General features: G+C 41.9%; 1 protein-coding gene across 3 annotated transcripts in view; it reads left to right on the top strand.

Moving 5' to 3' along the window:
• The window catches only part of CDYL (chromodomain Y like), a 244,528-nt gene that overhangs the window by 5,010 nt on the left and 227,476 nt on the right, over positions 1–12,042 (top strand). For all 3 annotated transcript variants that reach the window (XM_029944263.1, XM_029944260.1, XM_029944261.1), the window contains one exon: positions 5,762–5,902. In XM_029944263.1, the coding sequence (XP_029800123.1) occupies positions 5,900–5,902 (3 nt within the window). In that variant the 5' untranslated portion in view covers positions 5,762–5,899. The remainder of the gene's footprint in view (positions 1–5,761; positions 5,903–12,042) is intronic.

The raw sequence follows: 12,042 nt of genomic DNA, 5'->3' as shown, positions 1-12,042 counted from the left end.
GACAGTCGCCAAAGTTATTTTGACCAGGAAATGGCAATCTCCAGCCTCCAGATGCAAATCTTGCTTACTGGCTCTCTCAACGGAGTGATAATCCTTGCCTGAGGCAGACGGAAAACTTGGCGGCCCGGACACATTAGATTGTACTATTAGGTGCATTAGGCTTATAACAATTATGTCACATTGATTATATCCACTGTTCTTTAATTAAACATTTAAAGCTATGAAATAATATACAAGCAGAAAGCTGATAAACTTGTATGTACATTTTAAAAAATACTGCTACAATGAATACTCCTATAACTGTGACTAAGGTCAAAAATAAAACATTGCCAACATTCAAAAATCAAAAGGTAACCCACAAAACAATCTAACCTTCTCCATCACTAATCTACATTTCTCACAAAGCCTTCCATACACCACGTCCTTCTTCGGGGTCAGGCTGTTGGTGGCCATCATTCATTCTGCCCTTCATTACACCCAGCCATCTCCACACCTCTCCTTGTACTGTGACTCCCCCTGGGCAACCCCTTCCTCCAACCCCACCTACTGATACTTCAAGCTGCCACTCAAGGGCACTTCTGTGGAGAACTTTCTTTGTTGTGTCTGCCACAGGGACTCTAGCCCTCTCCTCTCCATATATCTCCACACCATAAGAAAAAAAAATACCCTTCATCCAGTTTCTGTATTCTCCTTGTATTATAGTTCTTTTCTTTGTCATCTACTAAACGTAGGCTCCTTGAAGGAAGGACCAGGGTGTTGCCATCTGAATTCCACATACCTCTGATTTAATATAAGGCATATGCTAAGTGCTCAATAAATATTTTGAAGAAATGAATGGAATCTCTTTTTAATACTATATAGTTCATTAGCAAGGTACCTGGCAGTTTTTCCTTTAAAATGTCTCTTTATCTTAATTTCTTTTCCATTTCAAGTGCCACTATTTTATTTCAGGCCCTTAACACCTCATACCCAAATAGCAACAGAAAGAGAAATAGAGAGAGAGAAAGGAGGGAGAAAAAGAAGGAGAGAGGGAAGCAGGAAAAGGAAAAGAAGGAACTATACTTTGGCTTTCTCTCCAGACCAAATAAACCGGAATTTCTAGAGAAGGGGCTGAAGTAACCATATTTCAATGTGCCTCCAGGGTTGAGAACCACTTCCTGTTTGGTCCCTCTTCATTTTATCAAGCGTACCTCTAACCCCTGAAACCAGAAACAATTCATTTAAAAAAAGAAGCTTTGGGGCACCTGGTTGGCTCAGTAGGTTGTGTCCCACTCTTGATTTCAGCTCAGATCATAATCTCATGGTTCATGGGATGGAGTCCCAGGTCGGGCTCTGTGCTTACAGTGGAAAACCTGCTTGGGGTTCTCTTTCTCCCTTTCACTCTGCCCCTCTCCCCTACATGCATGCTTATAGTCTCTCTCTCTCAAAAAAAATTTTTCTTAAAAAAAGAAGGAAGAAATCTGATGGCTTTCGGGACTTACATAATGGGCTCAATCTGCAAACAATATTCAGCTCCTTCTTCCCACAGGCACCTCTGCTCCACTTGGCAGGCTCCCCTCCCCTCTCTCCTCTCCTTACATTCTAATCACCCTTCAATCCCTTCTCATGTCTTACCTCCTCCAAGAAGCATCCCAGACCTCCCCTCTGGCCCCTTTCTAAATCCCTGTGGTTGACATGAGCCCCGTGATTCCACACACAGTCCCACACAGTGAATTTATCACCGCTTCACAGTACCGTCCATGTACTGATCTCCCCAACAAGATCACAAACTTTCCAGGGGCAAGAACCGTAGCTGAAGACCCTCTGCCCTTCTCCCTCCACCCAGCCCCTAGTGTGGAGGAGAGATGGTGTGCTAATTGAACGCTTTCTCTAGAAGGGGCCCTTTAACCCAACCCTCTCCGACTGCAGACAAGGAAATGACAAAGCAGGAAGGTAAAGTGATTTACTGGAGGTCCCACACCTAGTGAATGGCAGAGCTCAGATAAAAATTACTCAAGTCTCCTGAGCCCCGTAGCTGTTATTGTTGCTTAATCACAGCTGTTTCCTTTTTCTCTCCTCCTGCGTTCCCTCCTGCCCTGTGTCCTTTCACACTGTAATCTCCTCAGTTTCTCCTCATGGAGAGCAAAAAGCCTTCTTCTTACTTCTCTGAATTTGCCTTATGAGCTACATCTTTCTCAGGGGTAGGTCATTTACAAGCCATATTTGGTGGCAAGCCCAGAGAAGAGATCAGCATCACAGTGCTCTGGGTAATTCAGACCTTGGGGCCATTTTCTGAACATCTTCCTTAATGATCATTTGTTGTGTGTATGTGAGTTTGTCTTCTGAGTGATGGAGGCGATCTGTATCGGAGCTGACTGGTAAGGGGCTTCAGCAGAGGCTACAAGAGGGCAGGCTGTCACTGCAGTAGAAAATTAAAAAACAGTAGTTAAGGGGCTCCTGGGTGGTTTAGTTGGTTGAGCGTCCAACTTCAGCTTAGGTCATGATTTCATGGTTTGTGAGTTCAAGCCCCACATCAGGGTCTCTGCCGTCAGCACAGACCATGCTTTGGATCCTCTCTCTCTGCCCCTCCCCCACTCATTCTTTCTTTCCCTCTCCGAAAAGAAAAAAGAAAAGAAAAGAAAAGAAAACAGTTAAGTAGAAATAGACCCTGCTGCCCTCTGAAGATTTCAGGCTAGGAGCCTGTGACAGGAAGAGCACCAGAATTCTGCACTTGAGCAATAATAACTCTGTTATCCCAAGTCATTGGCAGACGTTGAAGTAATTTCCATTCCTGGGGAGGGGCCGGAGGGTGGCAGAGATGCCAGAAAGTCCTCTGAATTTCTTCCTGGGCAAGGCTATTGGCAGTGTCTCAAGGGAAGGTAGAAATAGAGTAAGAAGGGAAGTGAAGAAGATGGAAGGGGTTGGGTCCACACAGGTGGCTGCCATCCTCATTCTCAGTAGTTGATGGCTTTGATTAGAGACCCAGGACAGTTGTGGGTGAGTAGGACCACCCTCCTGGGCACAGCTGAGGGCGTTCATGACCAGGAAAGCTGCTGAAGGTGCCCTGGGTCCTGTTACACTGGGATCCCCCAAGTCAGGGGGAAAAGGGGCTTTACTTACTTTATTTATATACTCTTTCATGCTGAAGTCTGGGACAACTCTGCTAGTCTCTGAGAGACAGAAGGAGAGAGACAGACAGAGAGATTTAGAGTGGTAGAGGACTGCAGAGCTTTAAATGGGTCCTGTAGATGAGAACCCAGATGAGAGAAGAAAGAAAAGTATTCACTACTCATTCACTACAGATATCCAGGACCTGAGAACTAGGAGTGAGGGGCTCTTTCTAGTCTTAGCTCTGCTGCTTACTAGGTATGTGATCCTGGGCAATTCCGTTAATGTGGAGGTGATTTGTCATTCCTGTATTTGTCACATGAAGATGTCCAGTGAAATGGTCCCTGGAGATGGGGCTGATGATTCTCTAGCTTCAAATCTCCATTTTATAGTCAGAAAGTGACAGCTAGGATCACACAGTGAGTTAGGGACAGAGCAGGACTGGAACTGCCTCCCCAAATCGGGTGCTTCTCTGCCTATCAGACACCTCCATTCCCTACATACACGGTGCCCAGCTCTTTTGATAGGAGTATCGAGAGAAGGATTCTTGGTCAGTAAGGCTGGGGGAAAGCTCCCCCAAGAAGGCATGACATCACTTTCAGATGCCAAGGAAGGCCCCCTCTTCCCCTTTCATGGGGGTCCCTCACAGAATTAAGGAAGAGTCAGATTCTACCATGTGGGTGATTAAAGACAACTTGGTCATCTGTATCATTTGAGCTTTTCACAATTGAGTAGATATTTGCCTATTACTTAACAATTACTTAATTATTGAGTACAGATTATTTAATAGTTGAGTACAGATTCTTAAAAAGTTCTACTATTAAATTCATTTATTTTGGCCTAAGTAGTATTTGATTGGTAAAACACAAATATCCAAGTGTGGTCCAGGCACCCAAGACTCCTCATGGATAACAGCTCACATTTGTTGAGAGCACACCACGTGCCAGGAGAGTTGTGTATATCATTTCATTTCACACTTATGATAATCTGTAAGGGATGTGTAACTGTTAGCAGCCTCTTACAGATGCGCACCCTGAAGACTGGAGGGCCCGGTCATCTGTCTGTTCACACAGGGAAGGTATGGAGCTAGTATACAAACTCATGTCAGATTGACTGCATGGTCCATGTCGCTAACCCCTACACCAGATTGCCTCTCCACAGATACTTTACCTGGCAGTAGAATAGCTCTCGTGCCTTTTCTGAAATCGGGTTTTGACAGTGGAAGGGAGGTAAGATTAAGAGCATCAGAGTGCCTGGGTTCAAGTCCCAGCTTTACCACTAACAGCATTACTTCAAGGAAGTTAACTTGTATAGACTGTAATTCCTCATCCATCATATAAGAATTATAGAATCTTGGTCACAGAGCTGTTGTGAAGATTAGAGAATACATCTGCAATACTCAATGTGAAGCCTGCAGTATAATAAGCTCTCAATAAACACATTATTACCTGGACCCCGTCACAGCATTGCTGCTGGTCAGCCCAGAGGGAGGGGGCGTGCTCCCTGGCATCAGCTTCTTCTGCTGAAAGCTGAGTATTCCCTGACTTAAGACAGAAAGGCGGCTTCCAAGAAAAGCACATTTGATCTCAAATTAAACTATTACATAAAATATCAGCTGCCGTTCATATGGAGCACAAGCAGGACAGTTGGACTAGTTGGGGGATGATATCAGCCCAATTTGAGTCATGTCAGACATTCCCCACCAAACCTCAGTACCCTGCAGGAGTGTTGGGCAGTGCTGACTACCACCAAATTCCTTAACATTCTTACTGGTTTAGCAAAACTTCTTTTTTCCCAGTTCCTTGTGTTGGCAACAGTGATCTTGATGTACTACCTGAGTAGTACCTGAGTTAGGACTTTGCTCAGCTGTATATGACATGAGTTAAAATCATTTTCAAGATGAATGTCTCAAAAGTCACAGGAATGACCTCAGCTTTTTTTTTAATATATCCAAAACAGATTCCAAAATGTATAGACTTTCTATAACTATCTCTGACTATGTGTTTCCATAAGCTTCCTGCCGCAAGATCCCAATCCACTCCCTGCTCTGAAAACACAACAGGCTTTTCCACGACTCTGCCTTTGCTCCTGCCCTCCCTACTTCAGAACGAATCACTTCCAACTTAGACACCACTTTACTTCCTCACTTTCAGATCTTTTGTATAAGATGTGGGCTATGTCTTTGTCTCCCTACTAGACTAAAGGTCACTTAAGGACAAGGACAATTTGACTGTCATCATTATATCCACAAGCCTATTAGAAAGGGGAAAGAGAGGCACTGAGTTGGTCTGTAAGGTGTTATGCCGACAAATGCTCATAACCACAAATGGCAACCTTCCCACCCTCATGATAACATGAGGCCACTCAGCTTAGTAACTCTTTAATATATTACAATACTTCATGATACATTGCAGGTAAGCAAGATATTGACATCTACTGTGGTGGAGAAGGGCAAGTTTGACAATTTTGAAAATTGTTTTTTATCCTTTATCGTTTTAAATGCATTGCTACTTTGATGCAGTGCTTAATGATATTTATTGCTTCCACCACACAAGCACAAAATGCTGGCTCACTCTCAAATTCAATATGGACCCTGTGGAAAGTAGTTAAATGCTGTGAGACTTCATTTTCCAATTACTTTAGTAAATTCCTCTTGTGGGAATTGTAATTGCAGGTGGTGATCAGAGAACGCAGAGACCTCAGATGAATTTTATGGCATTCCAGGCAGGACACGGACCAGCCTGGGGAAAAGCAGAAATAAGAGTTGGCGATACAGGGAATACTATTAGGAAGTTACTTCTGAAGAGAAACAATGGTAAGATCTTCCAACACCTGAATTGGTTCTGATACAGTAGGGCAGAATTCTTAGAAGGACCCCTTTTTTATTTGAAACTAGCAACTGTATTGGTACCTGTTCAGAAATTGTTCAACTGCAGCATTCTGGTTATTCCACAGCTGTTCTGACAACTCCTTCTCTCTTGCATTCTCTTTTCCTCCTCTCTTGAATTCTTCCATTCTCTGAATCTTCTTCCATCTGGTCTTTCTAAAGTAATTTTTTTTGTAGATAGACCTTCCACTTTATTGCAAAGGTTACTTTCATGTCTCTTATTACTTTCTTTAATAACTTTTAATGACCTAAGAATAGTTGGCTGGATTCCATTTCCCACTTCCTCCAAGTCAAATGATAGCACATCCCATGCCTGGATTTTTGACAGGATGAAATTGAATAAGAAAGTGGTTTTCTACATGGCTAAGAAATAACAAGCAAGCCCAGATGTCATGAGAGCTAGTAACCTGCAGAAGCCATCTGTCTGTCCTATCACTGATTTACTGTAATAGTTTTGGGTGCCTCCCATTAAAAAGCATGGAACCAGGAGCTTCAGGGTAGATAGCCAGGAATAAGACAAAAAACACTGCCTCCAGGAGCTTCTGTTCTGCAAGGAGAATAAGACAGGTACTCAGATCAACAGAATACAGGTTGCAGGAGATAAGTGCCCCAAAAATGGCTACAAAGAAGTATGGAAGATCAAATGAGGGAGTGCATCCCATTAGAAAAGACCTGGTGGAGATCCAAGTCAGTCTGGGGAGTGCTGAGTTTGAAATCAGTGGGCCAACATTAGCAGGCAGTGAGGACATGGGACAGTAACCAGGAGGAGAGGGGTGGATGAGAAGTAGAATCCAAAGTCATGTTTGAAAGAGTGTGTTCTTAGCTGCCTGACTCCTGTTTTGACTCCTGGGATACTTTACTGCTACAGCTGCCAGAGCCCACGTGCAGCCGGGGGTTTTCATTTCCTAGCAAAGCGACTTCCTGCCAGAGCCGAGGCACCCAGGACCTGCAGTTGGGGACTTCTGCTTGGGCAAAGTTGTGTTTCAGTTTTGTGTGTCCTTGCTGTTTTTCTGATTTTTGAGGTAATACTTGTACAATTTTTTATTTTAAAAGTATAAAACAAGTTCTTAAAAAGTCATTCATATACCTACTATCCAGGAAAAGGTTTTTATAGTACCAAGCTTTTTTATGGAATAATGCAATGAATGCAAATTAATATCTATATATTGATTCTTTTTTTTTACTCAAAAATTTTTTAAAGAACAACAGTTGGATGATGTTAGACATATTTTTTGGCATTTTTTTCTCTTTAAATAATGCCACATGGCCTTACATGAAATACACAGATACGTCAACATTTTGGATTCCTGCAGAGAATCTTAACCCCTTACTGACAGGTATTCAAATTATTTTCACTTTTAAACTGCTTTTAAATGATACTGTGATAAACACCCTTGTATGTACACTTTTGTGCATGTATTTTTTTTGTTTTTTCCTTAGTATAAAATTTTTTAAGTTTATTTATTTATTTTAGAGAGAGTGTGTGAGTGGGGAATAGAAAGAGAGAGAGAATCCCAAGCAGGCTCCACACCAGCAGCGCAGAGCCCAATAGGGGGCTCAAAGTTCTGAACCGTGAGATCATGACCCAAGCCAAAACCAAGGGCCAGACACTTAACGGACAGAGCCACCCAGGTGCCCTTCTTAATATAAACTTTTTAAGTGGAATTCCAGGGTCAAAAGATATGTGTTATGCAAATCAAAATAAGTCAGTCAGAGAAAGACAAATATCATGATTTCACTCATATGTAGAATTTAAGAAACAAAACAGATGAAATAGGGGAAGGGAAGCAAAAATAAGATAAAAACAGAGAGGGAGGCAAATCATAAAAGACTCTTAAACATAGAGAACAAACTGAGGGTTGCTGGAGCGGTGTTGGGTGGGGGATGGGTAAATGGGCGATGGGCATTCAGGAGGGCACCTGCTGGGAGGAGCACTGGGTGTTATATGTAAGTGATGAGTCACTAAATTCTACACCTGAAACAAATACTACAGAATATGTTAATTAACCTGAATTTAAATTTTTTTAAAAAGGAGAAAAAAGACATGTGTAACTGTATTAATTGTCCAAGGACAGCATGAAACATCAAACCGTTTAAGCTTTGACTTCATCTCGCCCCCCTTGAAAGCATTCCTCCCACGTCAGGTGGCCTCCCTCCCCACCCATACACCAATCTTGATGCCATTCCTACCGGACCTGGGCAGACTGTGACCTAATTGCTTGAACCAAAAAGATATTCACTTTTTATGGCTTTTAATGACTCATCTTCATGAACATGAAAATGCCGTCTGGAGCCAAAGGAATGAAGCTATAATGAAGACAACAAAGGCAGAAGAACTATTACGGGCTGACCTTTGACAGATAAACCTCAAAACACGCCATTATTAGCCGGGAGGGGGCATTCTGAGTTATGATCAGGTAATCTGCCCACTTGCAATGTGAGATTTTCTTGATCTTTTTTGTCAGCACAATTTCTTCACTGGAATGGTCACCCAAACTTCCGTCTTGAAGATCTGTCGTTTTACCCCAGCACACTTTCTATTGCCATTATGGACAAAGAAAATGGTTTCTGTCACCAAAGAAAATTTACATTTGGACCAAATGCTCCTGTCTGTGTTGAACAGGGGCACAGGACAGGGCCTTTGACCTTTGTGTTCATTTCTGCAGTCCGTTTCAATGACAGCGGCAGCTCAGGAGTACGACCCAATAATTACTAAGTCCATTAAACTGAAATTTTACAACGTTCTCAGCCACAAGCATCACCTACCAATCCTGCAAGGCACATCTGTGGACGAGCCACGCAGACCTTGGAAAATTTGCTGTGGGACTCTCGGATCTTATTTCATGTTCTCACATTTCCCCGAAGAAAATAAATGATATTTATAAACATGGAGTTAAACTCTTACAAATTTCACAAGGTGACAAAAGAAAAGGGGAATCCAATCTTGAAAACTCAGTCTAAAAATAGCTATGAAAATACAGAATGTAATGTTTTAAAACCTAATTGAAATGGGTGACTACCGCTTTTTTTTTCCTATTAGTGCGATGTTTCAAGTAATACCTTCCTTTTGTGAACTCTGATTTTCTACTATCCTCTCACACGTAGTAGGTACTAAATAAATGTTTATTACAATGACGTAAATTTAATGCACTTAGGTCAATATCTTCCACGCATTCCTTATAGTAGTTTATAGTCAGAAAACAATGTTGACAATAGCGATTTCAGAGATAATGCCAAGGGAGCTCTCCAAAGACATCTGAGGTAAATTATTAAGTTCTAATTTAGACCACAGCCAATATTACCAATTTGTTTTAAATAACTTGTCCAGCTCTTAGAAGAGAACAATGATTTGGGGAACAGAAGTGGATCAAGATTGAGAGTAAATGGCAGTAAAGGGAAACATATTTGCAATTCTGGCTTCCTGCAGTGAGTAGTCAAAAACTCTCCTGCCAGAAAATAATATCTTGAATTGAAAAGCATTCAGATCATGGTGGATTTCTAACTGTATTAAACTCCCTCCTCCCAGGCAGCCTATTTACGAAAGCAGTATGATCGCTGATAATATTGTCATTTAATAAACACATTTCTGTTGGGTAAAAAATAAAATAATCCAACTATATCCTAACATGTAAATAAAGATTTGTTCTTAAAATGTTAGCTTTGTTTGAGGTCGTTGCTTTGCTTTTCAAACTGATCTCTTAGGAATTAAAATATACCAACAAATGGAATTAGTTACACAAAGCAATAAAATATGTTCTTCCTAATATGCAAATATCTTCCTACGTTCTCAGGATAACAGCACACTGGAAGGACAGGGATACAGAGAACTGTCATTTAAAATGCCCAGAAGTGTTTTTTAAATCAGAAACCATATTCAAGCAGCTCTTTTTCACTGCGATGTACTTTGCCACTCTATTCATTCAAAACTTCTCAGTAAGCACTTACACTTCACCCTGATGTCTCGCTAGTTCCTTGGGTGACTTCCTCTGGAGAGTAAACAGATTTGAACAGACAAAAAAAAAAATGCATCCTCTGTTCACATTACACCGATGTGCCTAACGAGAGTCATTTCAGAACAAATTTTCTCATGAGTAAGAACACTCTATTTAGTAAAATAACTTCAGCTTATATGTGATTATAGAATCTTTTCAAAGATAAGATAATGTTTTTCAAAACCAATTAGAAATTTTAAAGTTTATGTACTACAGTGACCAATTCATCTCGTTTGCCCCAAACTGTTTTCCAATTTTAAAACTAAAAGTCCTGCATCCTGGGAGCTCCCTTCAGACCCAAACAAACAGGGACAACTGGTCACCCTACCAGACGCAATCCATGAATGCAAATATCCGAACAGCCGAGCCATTCTTTTTCATTGAGTTTAAAAGCCTCTGTATGTATGTATAAAGCCTTGTGCTGAACAGGCGTTGGTCAGGGTTCAGGCCAAGACGGGCATGGGCACTTAGAGAACCCAACAAGATGTTGGGCAGGATCCCGGGCTGGCACAGTGGGGAGACACTAGCACCTGAAGGGGTAGGGGAGGGACTGATGATCAGAACCTGAAGAAGGCAACTATTCAGTTGAGGGCTGTCCTCCTAAATTCTCCACAACCCAGAGGGGAGTGAGTCTAGACCTCTCTCCCCTCCCACTCTCCAGATTTGCATGGATGCCTCCCCTTGGCTGAATCCAACTAGAAGGCAGAGGAAGGATGCCTGTTGATAAAGTCCTCATCTGTCAGCATCCCCAGCCATGAAGCAGAGCAAAGTGTAGGTCTGCAGGGGCCCAAACAGATTTAAGCCTGGTTTCTGTTTTTAGCAATTTAAAATATAGGAGAAATCTTAAAGCATTATTTTAGATGCACACCTACCATCTTCCTGTACGATTTGCTAGCTCCAAAAAACTGAGTGTTGATATCTAACTAGTCCTTGGGGGAAGTAAATAGAAATCGAGTTTAGGGGCACCTGGGTGACTCAGTTGGTTAAGCATCAACTTCAGCTCAGGTCATGATCTAGCGGTCCATGAGTTCAAGCCCCGTGTCAGGCTCTATGCTAACAGCTCAGAGCCTGGAGCCTGCTTCAGATTCTATGGGTGTGTCTCTCTCTCTGCCCCTCCCCACTTATGCTCTTTCTCTGTCTCTCAAAAATGAATAAATGTTAAAAATATAGGGGCACCTGAGTTGCTCAGTCAGTTAAGTGTACAACTTAGGCCCATGTCATGATCCTGCATTTATGGGTTCAAGCCCCACATCACGATCTGTCTTGACAGCTCAGAGCCTGGAGCCTGCATCAGATTCAGGGTCCACCCTCTCTCTCTGCTCCTCCCTTGCTTGCACTCTGTCTCTCTGCCTCTCAAAAATAAATATATAGTTTAGTTCTTTATGCCTCTTGGCATGGTCTACCTTTAGTCACCTTAAAATGAATGAACTCTGAGAGTTAAAGAGATATTTGTAGCAATACTAAGCATTTACCTCTGCTACTTTCATGACTGAACCAGAGTTTGAATCATACATCTATTCCCTCCCTTAATAACTCCAACAAAATAATTGGAGGGTATCTCCTGGGTGGCACTGAGTTACATTGTTGGATTTACCCTATGGTATTCTACCAACATTTTTACCTGCTCTTACCAAAAGTGAATGTCTCCAGGCTTTTCCAAAGTTTGCCCATTCTTGTCAAAGCTGGAAACAAAAGGGCAGATTACTCAGTAATACAAGTAACTGTACTATAAACCTTCGGCTGGTCGGCGCATCAGATTTGCTAAGTGACAACTTAGATTTACAGAAGAAGCATTACAGGAAATCACTACCAATGTGATCCCCAAAATTCTTTCCCTAGTATTATCCTCTCTACCACCATTCATTCAATGTTTAGAGGTGACAACACCAAAAAATGTATCATAAAGTTAGCTTTCAGTCTGATAGCATGCAAACTGCTGAAATTCCTCACACACTCACAACATCACAGCAGCTAATGTCTCACAAAAAGACCACAAGTTTTCATGTAAAAAGTGCTTGTCATCTTTAAAGGGACTGTAAGTACTCTGAGTCTCCATTCCTTCCTTTGTAAAATGAG

The sequence above is a fragment of the Suricata suricatta genome, chromosome 7 (genome assembly GCF_006229205.1).
Source record: "Suricata suricatta isolate VVHF042 chromosome 7, meerkat_22Aug2017_6uvM2_HiC, whole genome shotgun sequence".
Classification (NCBI taxonomy): Eukaryota; Metazoa; Chordata; class Mammalia; order Carnivora; family Herpestidae; genus Suricata; species Suricata suricatta.
The sequence above is the reverse complement of the archived record's forward strand: the minus strand, read 5'-3'. Positions and strand labels throughout refer to the sequence as shown.